The sequence below is a fragment of the Salvelinus alpinus genome, chromosome 26 (assembly GCF_045679555.1).
Source record: "Salvelinus alpinus chromosome 26, SLU_Salpinus.1, whole genome shotgun sequence".
Taxonomy (NCBI): domain Eukaryota; kingdom Metazoa; phylum Chordata; class Actinopteri; order Salmoniformes; family Salmonidae; genus Salvelinus; species Salvelinus alpinus.
The window spans coordinates 32,713,487-32,736,644 of NC_092111.1; the positions used below are offsets into that span (position 1 = coordinate 32,713,487).

General features: G+C 43.4%; 1 protein-coding gene across 9 annotated transcripts in view; it reads right to left on the minus strand.

Annotated features, from left to right (window-relative positions):
- The window catches only part of LOC139555205 (engulfment and cell motility protein 1-like), a 177,275-nt gene that overhangs the window by 89,468 nt on the left and 64,649 nt on the right, over positions 1-23,158 (minus strand). For 5 of the 9 annotated variants that reach the window (XM_071368805.1, XM_071368807.1, XM_071368806.1 and 2 more), the window contains 9 exons: positions 23,024-23,123; positions 22,615-22,766; positions 21,994-22,072; positions 20,012-20,053; positions 19,482-19,532; positions 19,162-19,284; positions 18,241-18,369; positions 14,610-14,714; positions 10,695-10,803 (listed from right to left, as the gene is read on the minus strand). In XM_071368805.1, coding sequence (XP_071224906.1) covers positions 10,695-10,803; positions 14,610-14,714; positions 18,241-18,369; positions 19,162-19,284; positions 19,482-19,532; positions 20,012-20,053; positions 21,994-22,072; positions 22,615-22,766; positions 23,024-23,123 — 890 coding nt within the window. Of the gene's footprint in view, positions 1-10,694; positions 10,804-14,609; positions 14,715-18,240; positions 18,370-19,161; positions 19,285-19,481; positions 19,533-20,011; positions 20,054-20,232; positions 20,403-21,993; positions 22,073-22,614; positions 22,767-23,023; positions 23,124-23,158 lie in introns of those variants that run through there. The other 4 variants (XM_071368810.1, XM_071368809.1, XM_071368813.1 and 1 more) reach the window with 2 other exon arrangements.

The following is a 23,158-nucleotide window of genomic DNA, read 5'->3' on the forward strand; positions in this document are numbered from 1 at the left end:
GCATGACAAATAAACACTGAAAATGTGTCTTCCTCACTCCAATTACCACGCCAGCAGGCCTGGACGTAGGGCTGGACAATATATCGAATGAATTTGATTCATTCAAATCTATGTTTTTTTTCCCGCGATATTCCAAATGCCTGTTTTGCAGAATCAATGTTTTTTGTATTTTTCGTTTTCATGAGCGTTTATGTCCGCTTGTTCTTATGTTTTCTTTTAGGTCTCGTCTCATTCACTCTTTCTGTGCTGTGCACCTTCCCATTTACACCAGAGATCTGTATGTCATGACTAGATGCTCATGTCTCCGCCCTAACAATGGGAGTCGTTGTCCCAAAGGCGGGAAGGCAGGCTACAAGCTTAGGTTCAAAATAAGCACATAGAAACACATTGGGTTTATTTGACAGATTTTGGCCAGTGAAACCTCTTGCGTCACCTCTTTCTCCCAAGCCCCTCCCCCTCCCCCTCACAACAACAAAGATGATAGATCACTACTTCCTCTCTGACCAACGGTTAACTTGCTATTTGCATTTGACAGAAATGCAACAGAAATCGGCCATATGGACAACAAAACGCATTGGGACATTATTTTACTGTAATAGAGGAGTTACCCTGTTTATGTTTCAACTCCTCAAATTTCGAGCAGAGCAGACACTACTAAAACTGATGTACCAATGAACATTCATTCTGGAAAATGAATGCTCAGTTTGTCGCAAGCGCATAACGGTATCACGTATCGCTAGCCGCATTTTAGTCAAATAAAGATTGTTATACTAGCTGTTTAGTATAAAGCATAAAACAATTATATAAGGAATTTGCAACTTGTTCTCATTCTGAGAAACAGGGTAGGCCACTTGACTTGTTGGAGACGGACATAAAGTTCTGTTCGTAACATTTCAACTGTTTTTCCTTAGCTGAATTCAGAGCTTGTGAAATTATACTTGGATCCAAGTTGCTTAAACTTGAAATATAAATATTAGCTGGCTACTCACTAGCACGTGGGCTTGTGCTTGAGAGATTGTTTATGAAACCAGTGTTCATTTTCTATAATGCCTGCTACATTATTAGTGAATGTGCATTATGCATGGTTCTGGTTACATTTGTAACAAAAAGGGCATTTTTATAGTCAGACCTGAAAGCCAGATCAGTGATTATTGTAAAAAGAAAAGCAGGTACAACTATTTTGATAAAATAATGAAATAATTAGTGGGTTTTATGGTTGTGGAAGAAATATATTCAGACTAGATATAATTTCACAAGCTTGGAATTCATTTGATTATTGCTGACTGTTTTAAATGCAGTGTATTTTACCTTTAATTGTACAACAAAGCTTATTTAGAGAACACATTAAGAAAATAGATATATATCGTGAATCGGCAAAAAAAAAACGCAGATATGAGTTTTAGGCCATATCGCCCAGCCCTACGTGGACGTCCACTTGCGACAAGGGGAGTGTGTGTGTGTGTGTGTGTGTGTGTGTGTGTGTGTGTGTGTGTGTGTAGGGGAGAGCAAGGTGTGTGTGTGTGTGCATTCGTGTGTGTATGTGAGACGCAGCATCAGCAACACCTTTCAGGGCCAATCAGTGTCAGGGCCAGTCAGTGTCCACGCTGACAGGAGGATACTTTTGTCCCAAGTTGCACCCTGTTCCCTATTTATAGTACTTCATTTGAACAGGGCCCTTAAGGCCCTGGGTCAAAACTACTGCACTATGAAAGCAATAGGGCACCATTTCTCCCTACGGGCCCTGGTCAAAAGAAGTGCACTACAAAGGGAATAGGGTTTCATTTGGGACTCATCCATGGTGAACAGCTGAGTTTCCATTCCCCTTGTCATCAACAGAACTGGCTTTTAATGCTGCGTTTAATGCTGCGTTTAATGTGAGAACTCAGTTGAGTAAGATCAGTTGTATTTATTGCCATGTTGGCAATTAAATTTGAAATTTGAACTTTAAAACAGCGGGATTTAAATATTTTAACACAGTTGTGGTCAAGAAAGACTTAACCAGTTATCACACAACACATGGTTTGATGCAAGGGGTAGAGTAGTAACTCTTCAGGACTCTTCAGTAGTGCGTGGAGAAGAGTCTACAAGACGGGTTAAGATGTATTAGATGGCGAGAAGGTGACTGACTGGACAGGGAGAGATATCAGGGCTGGCAGGTAACCCAGTGTGGTGAAAACAACAGACCAGAGACTGAGACCTAGAACAGCTCACACACACACCCTAATATACAGTTGAAGTCGGAAGTTAACATACACCTTAGCCAAATACATTTAAACTCAGTTTTTCACAATTACAGACATTTAATCATAGTAAAAAGTCCCTGTCTTAGGTCAGTTAGGATCACCATAATATTTTTCAGCTTTTATTTCTTTCATCACATTCCCTGTGGGTCAGAAGTTTACATACACTCAATTAGTATTTGGTAGCATTGTCTTTAAATTGTTTAACTTGGGTCAAATGTTTTGGGTAGCCTTCCACAAGCTTCCCACAATAAGTTGTGTTAATTTTGGCCCATTCCTCCTGACAGAGCTGGTGTTACTGAGTCAGGTTTGTAGGCCTCCTTGCTCACACAAATTTTCAATAGGATTGAGGTCAGGGCTTTGAGATGGCCACTCCAATACCTTGACTTTGTTGTCCTTAAGCCATTTTTCCACAACTTTGGAAGTATGCTTGGGGTCATGTCTATTTGGAAGATGCATTTGCAACCAAGCTTTATCTTCCTGACTGATGTCTTGAGATGTTGCTTCAATATATCCACATAATTTTCCTCCCTCATGATGCCATCTATTTTGTGAAGGGCACCAGTCCCTCCTGCAGCAAAGCACCCCCACAACATGATGCTGTCACCCCCGTGCTTCACAGTTGGGATGGTGTTCTTCGGCTTGCAAGCCTCCCCCTTTTTCCTCCAAACATAACGATGATTATTATGGCCAAACAGTTCTATTTTTGTTTCATCAGACCAGAGGACATTTCTCCAAAAAGTACGATCTTTGTCCCCATGTGCAGTTGCAAACTGTAGTCTGGCTTTTGGAGCAGTGGCTTCTTCCTTGCTGAGCAGCCTTTCAGGTTATGTCGATATAGGACTCGTTTTACTGTGGATATAGCAAATTTTGTACCTGTTTCCTCCAGCATCTTCACAAGGTCCTTTGCTGTTGTTCTGGGATTGATTTGCACTTTTCGCACCAAAGTACTTTCATCTCTAGGACACAGAACGCGTATGACGGCTGCGTGGATCCATGGTGTTTATACTTGCGTACTATTGTTTGTACAGATGAAGATGGTACCTTCAGGCGTTTGGAAATTGCTCCCAAGGATGAAACAGACTTGTGGAGGTCTACAATAAAAAAAAAATCTGAGGTCTTGGCTGATTTCTTTTGATTTTCCCATGATGTCAAGCAAAGAGGCACTGGATTTGAAGGTAGGCCTTGGGGGCAGCAGGTAGCCTAGTGTTTAGAGCGTTGGACTTGTAACCAAAAGGTTGCAAGATTGAATCCCCGAGCTGACATGGTAAAAATCTGTCGCTCTGCCCCTGAACAAGGCAGTTAACCCACTGTTCCTAGAAACGTTATTGAAAATAAGAATTTGTTCTTAACTGACTTGCCTAGTTAAATAAAGGTAAAATAAAATAAATAAAAAGGTACACCTCCAATTGACTCAAATTATGTCAATTAGCCTATCAGAAGCTTCTAAAGCCAAGACATCATTTTCTGGAATTTTCCAAGCTGTTTAAAGGCACAGTCAAATTAGTGTATGTAAACTTCTGACCCACTGGAATTGTGATAGTGATTTATAAGTGAAATAATCTGTCTGTAAACAATTGTGGGAAAAATGACTTGTGTCATGCACAAAGTAGATGTCCTTACCGACTTGCCAAAACTATAGTTTGTTAACAAGAAATCAGATTATTCTCATGAGAAAAAAAACAGGCAGAGAAATCAGATCATTCTCATGAGAAAAACAGGCAGAGAAATCAGATCATTCTCATGATAAAAACAGGCAGAGAAATCAGATCAATCTCATGAGAAAAACAGGCAGAGAAATCAGATCATTCTCATGAGAAAAACCAACATCTATTGTTCCACATCTGACAGCCGTGCCCGAATACAGACAAAATGATTCCTGAACGAAGAAATACACACATCTAAACCACACAGCCCTGTCCAACACAGAAATAAGAAGCAGACAAATCAAAATCAGTCTTATTTCGGTAAATTATTATTTCAAATCGTTCTTCACATCTTTTCATTATGCGACAGCCATCCTCAAATACAGAGGAATTGAGAAATGTAACGTATGCAAATAAACACACATCTCTTACAGTCTAATACCAACAGCTGTCCCGGACAGCGACACACACACACACACACACACACACACACACACACACACACACACACACACACACACACACACACACACACACACACACACACACACACACACACACACACACACACACACACCAAAACTAGTCTATTTCCTGCTCTGAAGAAGAAAAAAAAGACGTTGGAGCAATCTCAACATTACAATGCATCTAATCTACATCAGGCATTTTGTCAGAGCTGAGGAATGAGCACACAGTATTTTTTACTTTATATTTTACTGCATTAGCAGTCGGTAGGAAACAACCCATGCTTGTGTATGGGCTCGCTGTCTTTTCAAATAGCTGCTTGTTTTCAGCACAGGGAAGAGGTACTACGCTCATTGTAGATGGGATCCGTCTCAAAAGTGTAAAGTGGTGTTCTTTCTTTCATTATTGATCTCAAGGAGTTGTCCTCACCGTGTGACCTTACCAGGAATACCCAGGCGCTATAGTTGTGGGCTATAACTACGACCCCAGAGTTGTTCCTTGGAAAATAACAGCCAGGAAAAACTCTGGTGATAGGAGTGGATAAGATTAGACCGTACTGCTTTCACCTGTCAAGTCACTTTAGATCAGAGCGGATGAAGGAAGAGATAGAGACAAAGTGGGAAGATAAACCTCTTTAGAAAATGTACATTATCCACCCTTTTACTCCTTCTACCCCTTTAGTCTCATCCTCTTCACCCGTTACAACATCCGTAAGAGGATTTACTGGCTAAAACCACACGATTTAACTAGTCACTTCAAATAGGATCGTTCCTTTAAGCTAATGTTCAGATTCTCTGAAGTTCTAGCATCAAACCTATTGATGACCTTCTCAGTGGCAGAATTCATTCTAACCAGGCCTGAATCTCCATTGGCCAGGGTTTCACTCTTTAGTCAATAGTAGTAACTGCTTTTCTGTGTACTGGAAGTGATCGCACCAGTGATGAAAGTAAGCTATAAAGCACTAAGTGAACTCAGTAAGAGGAAATGTAATGTATTGTCTAAAATGTGTGTATGCTTTCATCCACACAGCAGCAGTCTACGAACTCAAATACTTTGGTCTCTGATCATTTATTGAACAAATAGGATTTTATTTGGCTAATCATTAGGGAGAGTAGAACAAGCTTCAAAAAGCAACAAGCTCCTTCCCTCTTCAACGCCAATTTCTCACTTGGAGGCAGACCAAGAAGACATTCACTCCATCTCTCACTGTTTGTGTGTGTGTCCGTACCTCTGGCTGACAGTGCTGCTTCACTAAGGAGATGACTGGAGTATCCCCTGTGGCATTTCACTAACCAGTCCAAACACATCACAGGACACCTACAATCAGGTAGGTGAGACTGTGTGTGACTGTGGGACTGTGTGTGTAACTGTGTGTGTGTGTTTATTTAACCTTTATTTATTTAAGGATGTGTTACTGCTAATCGGTTTGAGACCCTGCTGAGTTCACGAGCACACAGCAGAGAGCCTCGCAGGGAACAACAGTGACTGGACAACAACCTCACAGGTAACAGCTGATGACATCACTCAATTCCAAACAGACAAAACTGACATCACATGATTCATACTGGTTTGTGGTCACAAGACTGTGTTAACCCGATGAGCTAAATCTTAGGATTTACTTCAGAGAGGATTCACGGTAGACATTGTGCATGTTGGCTCAATCGTAAACTACCTTAAAAAGTAAAGTTCTATGCTTCGCTCTACAGAATGATACCAGCATCCAGGAGATAGGTATGGAGAAGGCCATGGTAAGTCTGAGACCTGCCCAGTCCTGTCTCTCCTGTCCTCTCCTCTCTGAACCCACAAATACAATCTGTCCTGTGTCTGAAGGAGAGGAAATGCCATGAATCAATAACCAGGACACTTTTCACCGCCACAACCAGCCGCCAATCTAAATAACTTCATAAATATTACATGGGCCTTTTAAATAGAGGAAGAAAGAGAAATAGAGAGAGAGACGTGGCCCGCCCACCAGACGTGGATTCCATTAAGACCTGTTCTGGGGAAACATGCTGGGCTGCTGACAATAAATCTTTTAAGATCTGCGGTGGGGTGCTGGAGAGGAGGAGAGGGGACTCCTGGACACCTGGAAGGGAACATGAATAATGCACACAGAGCCAAGCAGCAAGGTGACACGCACACACACAGGGAGCCAGCCCAGCAAGCTCGCCCAAACAAGCCCCACGCATACCCCTCCACTCCCAACCCGCTCACCCCACATCTGCATACAAAATATATAAATACAAACCAGAGAAGTGTCAAAACAATATTTATTTAAGGTGGCGACTGTGGCAGTAATTGAACCTCGGGTCGAATGGAAAAATTCAAGCACAATGCACGTTGTCGTTGCTGTCTGCCACCCACCAAATTTCCCACGAAGGAAAACAGAAAAGGTTCTTTCAAACTGATCTGTTGACTTGAGAATGTTCCAGAATGCCCTGCGTCTTTCATACGAGCTCTGACCCAGCAATCTGCTCTGCGGCGGTTGTTGTGGTGGTGTTGTCTGAGTGGGGCATATTAAGCCACAGCACGCTATTTAAAAGGGCAGTGACCTCAAGGTATAAGCCAAGGGGTGTGTCCCAAATGGGACCCTTTTCCCCTATCGTCAAAAGAGGTTCACTATATAGGGGATAGGATGCTATTTGGGACGGAGATGTTGCTCTATTAAAAGAGTGGGATGGGATAGTCGAGGGACAGAGGGGATGGAGAATTATAGGCTAAAACTAAAAAGGCCTAAAGTAGCCCAAGCACTGCCAGAATCCTGTTATGTGATTAGCCTGGGTAGATGGGGAACTAAGAAGTCCAAAACCCACCAGAGGTTTATTGGCATTTCACGGCAGCAAACGAAAGTAAATGATCCGAGAATTTTTTTTTGTCACGGTTGGCGCAGAGATTAATTTCTTATCGTGAAGAGAAAGAGCTATGGCTTTGACTGTTACTTTCTCCTCCACGCTAAAACCAGGGTGTTTCATTTTAATTTTCTCTTTTTTAAAAGGCAGACCATTACTATTTAATGAAGAATTTTGCCACTGCTTCCCATTCGGACTTAATTTAACACTGTTTGGTGTCAGTGGAGGGTTGCGTCTGTCTGTGCCCTTACACTTTTACAGTAAATCATTTAGAGGCGTCCTAGGCTGCAGCTAGAGCACGGCTCAGAATGACTTCATCTAACTACCTCTACCCATCCTGTCCTAACTCCTTTCCTATAATAACCTCAATTTGTGAACATTAAACCTCCCTTTTTCCATTTCCCTCCTAACTTCCATATGCTTGGATGCTCTGTTGAATTATACTGAGTGCAACTCCCAAGTGTCATAATGACTCTTTAAATGCTACGCTTCTGTCTGTTGATTTGCATTGAGACTGAATAAAGACGTGATGCCAAATTCTATGTTGTCATCTTGTCTCTAATAAAATGCTTTGCCGAACACTGAGGGCACAAAACATTATGAACACCTGCTCTTTCCATGACATAGACTGACCAGGTGAATCCAGGTGAAAGCTATGATCCCTTGTTATGACGTCACTTGTTAAATACACTTTAATTCAGCCGAGATGAAGGGTAGGAGACAGGTTAAAGAACAATTTTTTAAGCCTAGAGACAATTGAGACATGGATTGTGTGTGTGTGTGTGTGTGCCATTTCTGAGGGTGAATGGGCAAGACAAAATATTTAAGTGCCTTTGAACGGGGTATGATAGTAGGTGTCAGGTGCACAGGTTTGTGTCAAGAACTGCAACGCTGCTGGGTCTTTCACACTCAACAATTTCCTGTGTTTATCAAGAGTGGTCCACCACCCAATGGACATCCAGCCAACATGACACAATTGTGGGAAGCATTTGAGTCAACATGGGCCAGCATCCCTGTGGAACGATTTCAACACCTTGTAGAGTCCATGCCCTGATGAATTGAGGATGTTCTGAGGGCAAAAGGGGGTGCAACTCAATATTAGGAAGGTGTTCTTAATGTTTTGTACACTCATTGTATATGCCTGGCTATGAAAGACAATTTAGTGTCACTGTCATCCCGTACCCCTTCCCCCCCTCACCCTCAGTGTCTCTCTCTGTCTGGAATATGTCATGTCCCAGGCCTTGACATGGACTGGGGGGGTTCTGGTGGGTTCCACTAATTCCATGCTATTAGTTATTCAGCATCTTTTCTTTAGCATTTCGTTACACCCACAATAACATCTGTTAAATATGTGACCAATAAAATGTGATTTGATCTAGGATAGCTACCTGCCAGCCCCATATACCATCCATCAGCTTAGTGAAGCCATTATACATACGGTACTGTAGTGTACAGTACGCTTGAGGAAGAGAGGATAAGACATCCACAACCGTGAGGTTTTTACACACATATAGCATGTCTGAACACAAACAAAAATGTGACCAACATGAACAAAAACTTTTAGGGCAAAATTATAAATGTAATTTATTCAACAATTATAACACCAGGTGTTTGCCATTGACATCAAATATGTTTTGCTTGGGACACATGCCAAGTAGGCAGTAGGCACAAAAATAGGAGAAAGAAAAGTTGTGCGTGTTCCAGACTGTGATAAGAGGGGGGCAGACAAGCCTGTCAGACACAGACCAGTGGAGCGTACCTCCAGACAGATGGAGAGGGCCGGGGGGGTCACCCCTAGGGGCTCTGGTGTCACCTAACACACAGGGCCCTCCTCCCCCCTCTGAGCTGTTTCAGCCCCTGTTAACACCTCACACCAGGCTTTGGGCTCAATCTCATTTGAGCTTCATCAAATCAGAAAGCTAACTGAATTCAATGTATGGATTTATAAAAAACTCCTCATTGAAGATAAATGGCAGTTTTCAACTCATATGATTGAAAATCAATGAATCAATTGAACACTGCCATTGACTTCTTGAAATGACTGACTTGAAATTGACCCCAACCCTGCTACACTGCTGCATAGTCTACTGCGTCTGCATGACCCCTTCCATGGCCATCAACATTAATGAGTATAAAGGCCATTAAAGTTAGAGTGCAGAGTTACCACAAACTAACCAGAACCATGCATGAGCGTCTAGGTCAAAACTGACATGTGATTTTAATATGGAGAGTCCACAGCTGAATCCCAAAGTAAATCAGAGATAGGATATATGCTTTAAGGTTTGAATTTCAATTCCAGAGGTTTTGGATGACATTGCACACTCAGAGTACAAGTCTTTCCAAACCCTAACTGTCAATCAGTTCAATGCTTCACAGATCCTTACCAAGAGGTGGTCTCTTTTTCTTAACACAGTATCACTTCTAAAATTGAGGTTTATTTTTTTAGGTAGGCTACATTTACAACCTTTCCATCCCACTAAGATGAAGTTAGCAGATAGGCCTCCTCTTCAACCTTACATGATGTACTAAGGAGTGGATAAGGGGTGTAGAAGTGTAGGGAGTCTTATGTAGGGAGTCTTTTTTCTTTTTTCGTGACTGGAACGTGACCCAGCTCTTTTTCCCCTGCGGGAGTGCGAGTCCCAGACGGATTCAGTGTATTAGGAGGGGGAATAGGGCTCACTTGAAGTCTACTCACTTCATCAAGAATTGATGAACTCCAGCACAATTACAAAGTATAATGGCTCCTTTTATCTTCACTGCAGGAGACAGAGTTTACTCTTCTAGTCTGACTGAGACGGTAAAATGCTCTGGAGGGTATTTCCATCCCTCTCTCTGTCTGAATGAATATGGCTGGGCTTAATGTGAAAACAGGCAAAGAAGATGCTTTTAACCCTTGTATATCAAAGTGCCAATTCCAACCCAATCCTCCAATAACAATCAATAGGGTTAAAAGTCAATGGAGAGAGCTGAGTCACACAATCTGCAGTAGTTCAGAGAACATGTGACTGTTGGAGCTACATTTACCAAGCATAAGCCAATCAGATTTGGAGATCATGAGGAAAAATGTGGCCACAGAGAAACACTCCAGGTACTGTAGTACTTTTGTGTTTGTTTCCTTGGTGTTTTTTTGGTTGTTTTGAGTGTTTGTATTCAGAGGACCATAGAATGTGACTAACCAAGACAAAAAACATATTCTGTGCATCAACTCGTTCAAATACTTTCATCAGTGCACAGATAATGTCTGGTACTCAGCACCCATACAATCCACAGAACGCCATTGTCAGTAAATCAGGGTCGTAGCAAAAACGTTTTCATCGTAGCAACAGAAAACAAACGTTTATTATTGGACAATTTCAGGTAATCCCTCCACGTTTCGGTCCGTTTGGTTGCCAGTGAATATGACCCTATAAGCACACTATGATCTAATAGTGAGGCAATGATATGACACCAGGCAGGTGTTGAGGGGAGGGTAGTTAATACCAATAAAGACTTACGGAGCTCTCCCACTTTGAGGATTTCACACAGCATCTTGGTCAGCTCGATGCTGCTGCGGCCGAACGGACACTCGTGCTTGTCCTCACGACTGCTGTTCTCCAGAACAATCTGGAACAAGGACAGAAAGTCACTCAGTCTATCGAGCCACCAACGTTTTTGCAAATACTTTTGTCAAGTGTTTAACAGCTACCCAGGCACAGACAGACCGACATAGACAAACATAAAGACATACAGACATTCACACAGAGACAGACAGATCTCAACAAGGGCCTTTAATGAACTGGAACCATGTGACCCTTGACCTATTAATCCAGTGAAACCACACACCGAGGTCATAGTTGACAGATAAATCTCATGGAGAGAGTCAGAGCGGGATAGAGAAACCAGAGGCAGCAGAAGGTCACCAACAGGACAAGGAATTGGGACACAGCTAACTGGATTATCCTATCTCCATGGTACCATCTTAATTCAATCAAAATCAAATCCAATTTTATTTGTCACATGCACCGAAATACAAGATGTGTAGACTAACAGTGAAATGCTTACCAGCCCTTTCCCAACAATGCAGAGTTAAAAAGTAAGAACAATTTGCAAAAAATAAAAAATAGCAACACAAAAATAACGAGGCTATATACAAGGAGTACAGGTACCGAGTCAATGTGCTGGGGTACGAGATAGTTGAGGTGATTGAGATAATATGTACATGTGGGTAGGAGTAAAAGAGACTAGGCAATCAGGATAGTTAATAAACAGAGTAGGAGCAGCATATGTGATGAGTGTGAAAGAGTGTGTGTGTGTGTGTGTGTGTGTGTGTGTGTGTGTGTGTGTGTGTGTGTGTGTGTGTGTGTGTGTGTGTGTGTGTGTCGGTGTGTCAGTGTAGTATGTGTGAGTGTGTGGGTAGAGTCCAGTGAGTGCGCATAGAGCCGGTGTAAAGAAAAATAAATAAATACAAAAGGGGTCAATGCAAATAGTCCGGGTAGCTATTTGATTAACTGTTCAGCAGTCTTCTGGCTTGGTGGTACAAACTGTTCAGGATTCTTTTGGTCCCAGACTTGCCGCTCTAGTACCACTGGCCGTGTGGTAGCATCGGAACAGTCTATGATTTGGGTGGCTGGAGACTTTGGCAATGTTTAAGGCTTTCCTCTGACACCTCCTGGTATAGGAGTATATTTTGGCCCTGGTATATATATTTTTTGGTTCCAAGATGGCGTAGCAATCAGACGTCTTTGTCCTCGTCTTGTCGTGTCCCGTGTATATATCTTTTTTCTTCGCATATATTAAAGAATATATTTTTCTTAACCTCAACTTCAACATACTCTCCTGCAATCCGCCTCACCCAATGTGGTATGGATCTGCTATTTTCTTTACTTTTGAACCGGAACCCCCAACAGAAGCTAGCTCGCTAACTAGCTACAAGCTAGTAGAGGGCTAGCCACTGCTAGCGATCATCAGCTACCTTTAGCCCGGACAACTCTTGCCAGTCTGCACAGAGCGACTCAAACCAGAGCAAATCGGACTTATTTTACTCCATATCTCCGGATTCCTACCGCAAGCTCTGAACCTTTTCACCTGGATCATCGCAGCTAGCTAGCTGCTATTTCGAGTGGCCACTCCTGGCTAACGTCTCTGTCCCGAAGCAAGAACCAATTAGCCTGGATCTGGATTTTTTTGTTGTTATTCTGTCTCTCACTGTTCAAATAAACCTACCATTAAAATTATAGACTGATCATTTCTTTGTCAGTGGGCAAATGTACAAAATCAGCAGGGGATCAAATACTTTTTTCTCTCACTGTATATATATCCTACCCTGCCTTTCTAAGGTCTTCGAAAGCCAAGTTAACAAACAGATCACCGACCATTTCGAATCCCACCGTACCTTCTCCGCTATGCAATCTGGTTTCAGAGCTGGTCATGAGAGCTGCTCATAACCGCCATCAATAAGAGACAGTACTGTGCAGCCATATTCATTGACCTGGCCAAGGCTTTCGACTCTGTCAATCACCACATTCTTATCGGCAGACTCAACATCTTTGGTTTCTCAAATGACTGCCTCGCCTGGTTCACCAACTACTTCTCAGACAGAGTTCAGTGTGTCAAATTGTAGGACCTGTTGTCCAGACCTCTGGCAGTCTCTATGGGTGTGCCACAGGGTTCAATCCTCGGGCTGACTCTTTTCTCTGTATACATCAATGATGTCGCTCTTGCTGCTGGTGATTCTCTGATCCTCCTCTACGCAGACGACACTATTCTGTATACTTCTGGCCCTTCTTTGGAAACTGTGTTAACTAACCTCCAGATGAGCTTCAATGCCATACAACTCTCCTTCCGCGGCCTCCAACTGCTCTTAAATGCAAGTAAAACTAAATGCATGCTCTTCAACCGATCGCTGCCCACACCTGCCCGCCCGTCCAGCATCACTACTCTGGACGGTTCTGACTTAGAATATGTGGACAACTACAATACCTAGGTGTCTGGTTAGACTGTAAACTCTCCTTCCAGACTTACATTAAGCATCTCCAATCCAAAATGAAATCTAGAATTGGCTTCCTATTTCGCAACAAAGCATCCGTCACTCATGCTGCCAAACATAACCTCGTAAAACTGACTATTTACAGGGCCGTACACACTACCCTCTGTAGCGCATTACGGTCAGATGCCAAGCAGTTGCCATACCAGGCGGTGATGCAGCCAGTCAAGATGCTCTCAGTGGTGCAGCTGCCAAACTTTGAGGATTTGAGGGCCCATGCCAAATCTTTTCAGCCTCCTGAGGTGGAAGAGGCATTGTTGTGCCCTCTTCATGACTGTGCTGGTGTGTTTGGACAATGATAGATATTTAGTGATGTCGACACAGAGAAACTTTAAGCTCTTGACCCGCTCCACTTCAGCCCCATCCAGAGGTCAGACTAAGGACAGCAGCTATTGTAGGTTATTACAGTATCAGTCATTATACTGCATGTTATCTACCTCCAATGTCAAATCTCAAAGACATTCTAATCTCAATGTGACATTGATTTGATTAAAAGATGTCGTTCCTTCTAAGTAAACATTACCATTGCGAAAGCCTCTCTTATACATTTTAACCTTGTTTGAACCTTAAACGGTCCACTTGCACATGGCGTGGTTAATTCATAAATCAATTCCCCATGTAAAAAAAACCTCACTCCAATTATAACGTTGCCGCAGCGACAAGCCTACACCGGAAACCATTAGCATCCTTATCATCGTCGTGGTGACAGTTTAATTTGGGAAACTGGTGGTTGTTTTGTTACAGCAGCGGGCAAAGGAGAGGGACGGGCTGGCCTGTGTATGCATGTGTGGTGTGTGTGTGTTAGGTTTAATATTAGATGGACACTACGCCACCACCCTTTTAATTCCCCATTTATTTTCACAGGCCATTCACTGCCCTTCTACAAGGACGCACGCAGGCAGGCAGGCACACACACAAATAATCACTCATAGGCATGGGATGCCCACTAACCAAACCAATGCCACCTGCCTACAGTTTAGGCTGAGTTAAATTAATTCAGGATTAATACATAAACTTGATTTGATTAAGTTGCGTCCTAGTATAAAATGTATTTTCTTTGTCACTGGAACTAGGAAACGGACAAAAACAATTGGGCAGGATTCTTTTCTCTCCAGTGAATGTGTAGATTTGTTAAACGTAGCCATATGCCATAGTATTGGGTTGACTCAGTTCCAAGGCTACATATTGGCATGGTGTTTCATCAGACAGGCTGCCTGGACAGAGCCCAGGGAATCTAGGAGTGAGGGACGGACAAGGGAGGGATAGAGACAGTTTAGGCAGAGAGAGAAAGTGTGTGTGTGTGTGTGTGTGTGTGTGTGTGTGTGTGTGTGTGTGTGTGTGTGTGTGTGTGTGTGTGTGTGCGTGCGTGCGTGCGAGAGCTACTAACCCTGATGTAGGCATCCTGGTGGTGTCTGGCGAAGTACAGCATGTTATCCAGAGCCAGCATCCCAGGAGGAATCTGAGTGAAGTCCATAGCAGGGTTCACATGGTTCTGATGAGAGAGAGAGCGAGAGCGACAGGGAGGCAGAGAGAGATAAAGAGCGAGAGCACGAGAGAGAGCACAAGAGAGAGCGAGAGATCAAGAGAGTGAGAGCAAGGAGGTAAGTCAGACAAACATGTTTGAACAAGACAAGAATGAGTCAGAACACTAAATAAGACAAGGTTGATTGGTAGACTATCTCCATTAGCACTGTACCATGTCTGATAATGAAGGAGAGGAGATAGAATGAGAGGGGAAAGAAAGAAGAGAGAGACAGAGAGAGACATGGAGGGGGTCGCAGAGATCCAGCTATGTAATTGTTCCTGACCTCCATCAGCTTCACAGACAGAATGGAAGAACCACACCCTTTTACATAACCTTCATCACATTTGAAGCAAAAGTCCAACTAAACCCACTTTCTCTTGAAGATCCACAGGTCAGATCTACCTAGGAGACTAATACACTCTCTCAGACTACTGCACTCTAAATACAGCACTAGATCAACGTTACCAGACAATCCCCTTAAAACTGTGTGTGAAAACGTGCCCACGTTTGTGTGTGCGCGTGTAACAGTATAACTTTACGTCGTCCCCTCGCCCCGACACGGGCGCGAACCAGGGACCCTCTGCACACATCAACAACAGTCACCCACGAAGCGTCGTTACCCATCGCTCCACAAAAGCCGCGGCCCTTGCAGAGCAAGGGGCAACACTACATATTGGTTTCAGAGCAAGTGACGTAACTGATTGAAATGCTACTAGCGCGTACCCGCTAACTAGCTAGCCATTTCACATCCGTTACACTCACCCCCTTTCAACCTCCTCCTTTTCCGCAGCAACCAGTGATCCGGGTCAACAGCATCAATGTAACAGTATAACTTTACGTCGTCCCCTCGCCCCGACACGGGCGCGAACCAGGGACCCTCTGCACACATCAACAACGGTCGCCCACGAAGCATCGTTACCCATCGCTCCACAAAGGCCACGGCCCTTGCAGAGCAAGGGGCAACACTACATATTGGTTTCAGAGCAAGTGACGTAACTGATTGAAATGCTACTAGCGCGTACCCGCTAACTAGCTAGCCATTTCACATCCGTTACACGCGCGCACGCATGCTTTCATGTGTTCGTGCTTGCATGTGCGCAAGTGTGTGTGTACAAGCATGTAAAGTAAGGAGAGATCTTTTCGGGGGTTTTCCGAACCACTGGAGGAAATGAAGTCAGGCCTTATCTTAGGGCAGCACACTGGGGTCTTAGCGAGCCGCAGAGCCCCTAACGGCTCAGGGACTTAGAGAGGAAATGAAGGGCTTAGTTCCCCCTCACCATGGATACGACAGCAATATGCTACAGCTCAGAAACTACACACCCAGAGAGAGAGGGGAGGTAGAGAGATAGAAGAAAGAGAGAGGGGGGAGAGAAACCTTCCCTCCCCCTCAGGTATTATGCCACTATGTCAAGTAATTATCTTTTTGTTTTCTTGTGATTTGGTTGGCTCTAATTGTGTTGCTGTCCTGGGGCTCTGTGGGGTCTGTTTGTGTTTGTGAGCAGAGCCCCAGGACCAGCTTGCTTAGGGGACTCTTATCCAGGTTCATCGCTCTGTAGGTGATGGAAGGTTTGGGAATAACTTCCTTTTAGGTGGTTGTAAAATTTAACGTCTATTTTATGGATTTTGATAATTTGCTGGTATCGGCCTAATTCTCTCGCATATATAGACATCAAGCACTCTACAATATGGAGTCCACAGTACCTCCTCCCTCCTCTCAGACACAGATGGAGCACAGAGTGCATCATGTCATCTTCTAAACCAATTAACAACAGTCCCCGGGGGCATAGCTGTAGTCTTCTGGTGTGTGTGTGTGTGTGTGTGTGTGTGTGTGTGTGTGTGTGTGTGTGTGTGTGTGTGTGTGTACTGTTTGACGTGGCTGTGGTCCTGTGAAGCTTTAGAGCCAGAAGGTTTGCGTGTTCCTGAGGAATGTGAGTTTCTGCATAGTTGTGTTATCACGTCAGACACACAGGGCTGGATTCAGCTGCCATGTCCTCCCCTTATCTGACAGTGTCCCAAGTCCTCTTTCTACTAGTTTAGGGAAAGAGCTCCACTACTGAGGAACATGTCTTGCCTATGGGTCTGCTGTACCGTGACCAAAACTAATCTAGTTAGTCCAACAGCTTAAGTTTTGGGGATGCAGAGTGTCATGACTGTCCTGTGAGGATCACAATGGGTCAGATAAGCTTGGCAATGGCTAACAATAACCAGACCCTCTCCCACCCGCAAAGGGGTGGAGGAGTGAACTGTGGGGGTTTTGACACCTGCACACCCGGTCGTTAATTTAAGAAGGAGAGAACTCTCTCTCTACCCTTTAGTATCAACCAAATGAATGCCTTTGTCTAGAGACTTTTGCCCGCCCAAAACTCTAAACGTCCAAAAAGTGAATATTGGAACAATATTTTTAACAGAAGAACGTGGGGAATGGTCAGATGTAGAAAACGAATGTCATATTGTTTGTTATTAAAAACTGTATGGACCAAATAGTGTAACTTGGAAAGGATACTCCCTGTATCTGTCAAGCTTTCATTCAATATGTTGTGAAGATAAAAATTTTATTTTAGTTTTCTAATAAGATACTTGTTTTTGAGAATACTTTGCACAGTAACTAGCCACGCCCCGAGTGAGGTCAGAAGAGTGTGTCAGTGTGATGGAACCGCCGTTTTCGACCAGAATGCTTAAAAGGACTGGCTAAGAATGACCATATCAGACCAGAACATTGCCTGGTTGCTGCTTTGCATGTAAAGTGGTCTGAATCCTGAATAATCAACACGAGGTATAGGCTAGAAGCTCACTTCCTAGACAAATCACTGGTACGGCTGATTAGCTGCCAGATATCGAGAAAAGCGAACATACTACACTGCAAACCAGCCCATCCTGCTACGAGTCTCAAATCACTGTATGCTCCTAGTCTCATCCCAGAGGGAAACCGTCGACACGGCTGGCTAAACATCATCCTATGAGCATCATCAAGAGATGTAAGAAGATCGAAAAGGGGGGGGGGGGATACCCCCTTTTGAACACCAAAAGCCTTACAAACGTGCCACTGAAAGGCCAAACCAACATTCTTCAGGAGGGCTAGCTCCGACAGAGAAACGGTGAGCGGCAATCGACACGTAAATACATTCATGATTTCTTATTCCAAACGGGTGACTGTTCATGTACAAGGTATATGATTAATGTGAGGACAGTCCTAGAATGTATCTCTCTCTCCTCCCTGCCCCTCTTCATTCGTTGTGTATAAGCCACCATATTTTGTCAGTCCACTAGGGACCTTTGTCTCATGTAAGTGTGTGTGCGTATTCTGTGTTATTATTTAGTTAAACTAGTAAATAAATGATTAAACCAAGTTGTGTAGCACTGAATAATGAGCAAGGCTGGGGTTTCTGCAGATCCAAGAAGGTTACGACCGTTGAGAATGACATGACAAGATGAACCCTAGTTTCTTGAAGCCCAGTCGCGGTTGTGTGTGTGCGTGCGTGTGTGTATAACTTACAATGAAACCTAGTTTCTTGTAGTCACGGGTGTACATGGACTTCCTCTTCTCGATGCTGCCACTGTTGTTCGGCTCACATTCCACGTCGAACGCAATCCTGCGCAGCTCAAAGATGATGTCTCTTTGGGCCTAGGCAGATAGAAGAGGACAAAAACATTAAGACATACACTGAGTATACAAAACATTAACAACTCTTTCCATGACAGACTGACCAGGTGAAATCTATGATCCCTTATTGATGTCACTTGTTAAATCCACTTCAAATCAATGTAGAGGAAGGGGAAGAGACAGGTTAAAGAAGGATTTTTAGCCTGGAGACAATTGGGACATGGATTGTGTATGTGTGCCATTCAGAGGGTGAATGAGCAAGACAAAATACTTAAGTGCCTTTGAACAGGGTATGGTAGTAGGTGCCAGACGCACCGGTTTGTGTCAAGAATTGCAACGCTGCTGGGTTTTTCACACTCAACAATTTCCCATGTGTATTAAGAATGGTCCACCACCCAAAGAACATCCTGTCAACTTGAGACAACTGTGGGAAGTATTGGAGTCAACATGGGCCAGCATCCCTGTGGAACACTTTCGACACCTTGTAGAGTCCATGCCCCGACGCATTGAGGCTGTTCTCAATATGAGGAAGGTGTTCCTAATGTTCGATATACATCAAAATTGGCAAATCATTACATGACATAGGCATTATTCCAAGGTAACTATCCTTACATAGTACTTCCACATTTCACTGATAATTCTCAGGTAGAGAGTGAACGTGCTAAACTCTTATACTCTTGGGAAAACCTATAAAAGGGTGCTTGGAACAAAAAAATGTATTCATTTGTGGATATTTCACTGGTAAATACTATTTGATAAGGCCTATGTGGCCAACAGCTCTCGAGGGACATCGAGTTGAGAGGCCTACTGTACCTGGTCCTGAGGGTCCATCTTGGTCATCATGCGGTCCTCTAAGAGGTTGAAGGTCAGAACCTGCAGCACGTACAGCTGGTGGGCCATCTCATCATTGATTGGCTTAGGGCTCCGGATCACGTTCTAGAGGAGAGGGAGAAGAAGAAAGACGAAAGTAAATAAACAGGGATATAGAGAGTGAAGAGAGAAAGAGGGAGAGAGATGGGGCGAGAAAAGGGAGAACGAGTAGGAGCAACAGAGAGACAAGAGAGAGAGACAGAGTGAGAAACAAGTGATGCAGAGGAGAGGTACAGATGGAGGGGATTACTGGAAACACTTACACTTAGTATGATGGAACGCAGCTGCTTCTGGGCTAGAATGTGGGCCATCTCCTACACAGACAGAGACAGACAGAGAAACGGACAGAGAGGGAGGAAAAAAAGGGGGAAAGAGAGAGAAAGGAAGAGAAAAAGAGAAAAGAAGAGCAAGAAAGAAAGGGAGAGAGAGGAGAGAGAACAGGATAAGTAAAAAGAGAGAGAATGACAGAAAGGAAGAGAGAATGTGAGAGAGGGAGAGAGAGAGGGAGAAAGTGAGCACACAGTTACATTATGATGTACATACCCTTACACAGCAAACAAATTGTTCTTTCAGGAAGCTCTATATCAGAATAAAAGTGGATTATGTGCCCAAAATATCAATGTTATTCGCTGAGACACCATGAACTTCTCGAGACTATAAAGTGTCTCTGAGTCTACGCTGGATGAGCTAGACTTCACAGCCAGGTGGTGGTTGATGTAAGGCCGGGCCTTTTTAATGACACACTTAATCTGCTAGAGAGGCTACAGAAGGTCGCTAATCAAAGTACACTTACTGTCAGAGGACAATCAAGGATGTTCACACTGCTCTCATCAAACTACCATTACGAGTGCAGTGAGGAAAGAAGAGTCAGAGGCAAAAAAGAAGAGGGTGATTCAAGACAGAAAAGAGGCAAGAAGGTATATTTCAGTTAGTGGTGCAGGCAGCAACTCTTGTAACAAGGCAGACTGTCAGCAATATTAAGAGACTTAGACACTTAAAAACACTAAGCCAAACCTTTTTGTTCCCATTAACTTGTGGCCAACTGCTGTTTAAGTCTCTCACCCTGCTCGTGAAATGATGCTCTAGTCTAGCATATGCTGACCTTCCTCTATAGCTTACAACACAGACAGGTCATGTATGTAGTAGTCAGTCTAAAACAGGGTCAAACTCATTCCATTCAGAGTGAGTGCAATTTAGTTTTTTCCTTTCAATTAAGACAACCAGGTGAGGGGAGTTCCTTACTAATTAGAGACCATTATTTAATCAAGAACAAAGGAGGAGCGAAATCCCGCAGACACAAGCGGCCCTCCGTGGAATGAGTTTGACACTTAGTCTAAAAAGGTATACTGCTGGAGTGGTTTACACCTGCAACAATACACCTCAACGTCTACTTCCTTAGTAACACTTTATGATCGATTTGATGAATAACCCTTTATAAATGCTTACAAATGTTTAGAAATGATTGTAAATGTTTGGAAATGGTATAAATGATAATACCTTGTAAGACTTACAATGCTGATACATGTTTCTAAATGTTAACCAAAATGAAATAGTATTTATTAGTGTATGAATCACTTACAAATGCATATTCATTAGTTGTTAGAGTTACCACTTCCTTCAGTAGTCTATAGCTGCAACAAAGGCGCACCATTGCTCAATACATGTCAACACTTTTTTGTGGAAAAATATTAAATGATAAAATGTTAAACTAAAGTGAGCATGGATAATTTTTTATCTTCCACCTAATGCGCTGCAAAGGAAGGGAGATGAGTGTGTATCAGGCATCTTTAACACCGTTCCACTCTATTGGGTGGACCCATTTCTGATGACAGCTAGGCTTTGTCTGATTGGCTCAGAGCCCAGTGTGTAATAGGCAAGCCCACGGAGCAGAACGGTGGGTGATGTCATCAGAGCTGAGAGAGATGAGAGAGTGTGTGATCCTAGTCCCTTCATAGCACACAACTTTCTACCAGGGCCCATAGGGCTTTGGTCAAAAGTAGTGTACTACATAGGGAATAGGGTGCCATTTGGGACTCAGGTAGAGAGGGCAGGGGTCCTGCTTGGCTAGGCAGTGTTATGATGCTCATCGATATTCAGGAGAGAAGTATAGGGGGACAGTGATCGCCCCATACGGAGACGTATTACTGCACCGTTTAAGGCAAGGATGACAGAGGCACACAAGGATACGAACAGACAGGGACACACCACACGTGACACTAGAATGAACAAAAACATGCAAACACAAACATAAGACTATAATGTACATACACCCACAGTCTTGTACAACTAACCTTGTGGGGACACACAATTCAGTCCCATTCAAAATATTATTTTCCCTAACCTTAACTTCTAACTGGAATCCTAAACCTAATTCTAACCCCAACACCAATTCTAACCTTAACCCTCCTCCATGCTTCACGGTGGAAACCACACATGCAGAGGTCATCCAGAGGTCATGCATGTGTGGATGACCTCCACATGCAGAGGTCATCCACACATGCAGAGGTCATCCACATGCAGAGGACCTCCACATACAGAGGACCTCCATCTTCACTATTATTCTACAATGTGGAAAATAGTCAAACTAAAAGAAAAATCCTTGAATGACTAGGTGTGTCCAAACGTTTGACTGCTACTGTATGTATGCATGTATGTATGTATGTATGTATGTATGTATGTATGTATGTATGTATGTATGTATAGATATACTGTACGTATAGATATAGAGATAGATAGATATAGATATTTCTATCTATCTGAGTGTGTGTCACCTACCTGTCTCTTGTCTTCTGGGGCCTTGAGGAACAAGGCGTTAATCACAGCGATGGTGTATGTCTGAATGTCCTGATCAGTCCTGTCATTAGATGGATAACACAGAACCATGCTGTTCAGAACCAATCACACACTACAGGTGCAGGGATACTGTTGGATGCTTCCCAAATGGCACCCTATTCCCTACATAGTGCACTACTTTTGACCAGTGTTCCATAGGCCCTGGTCAAAAGTAGGCCACTATATAGGGAATAGGGTGCCACTTGGCACGCATCCATTGTATTTATCTGCCATGTTTCTCAAATGGGTTACTTTACTTCCCTGGTCTTTCTCTTTCTGTTAAATCTAGGACCAAGGGCCGTTTGTATCAAGCGTCTAAGAGTAGGAGTGCTGATCTAGGATCAGTCTTGCCTTTTAAATCATAAGGTAAAAGGTTATATGGACATGTGGGGACCTGATACTAGTTCAGCACTCCTACTCTGAGACACTTGATAAGGCCACAAATGTATTTAGTAAAATCTTGCTCTCGGTTAGTGTTTTACGGTAATCTGATCCTAGATCTGCAGTTAGGGACAACGTATATCTGTGGTATATAACATAGATGACTGTGCGGCCCTCGCTCACCCCTGCAGATGGGGTATAAGCTGTCCGATTGTGATCTCTTGCGCCACCTTCTGGTAGAGGTCCTGACTGTTGAGCACCATGGACTCCAGGATGGCCAGAGACCGCTGCAGCACAGCCATGTCCATGGCTGACTTGTTCACGTAACCTGCAATCTGCGACAGATAGGAGGGGTGGTTTAACTGAATTCAAGACAGACATCCTGAATAAAACCATTGGTATTATTATGCAGAGGTTATGGGAGCTCTAACTCTTATATATTTATAGAACGTTTACAAACACAATACAACATCCTCCTTGTAGCCGCAATGTCTAAACCATCTATTAGATGGACAGTTTTCATGGACATGTTAAAAAAAAAACTGTTAAACCAGTTTACAATGTTATAAACAGTCTGTGAGCAGACGGGCACCTTCTTGATGAAGGCAACAGAGAAGGTATCCCAGGAGACGATGCCGTGGTCCATGAGCTCCACGAACGCTGTCAGCGTGAACGACAATAAGTCGCCAAAACTGGAACACAACAACAACAGCCAATAGAAACATCT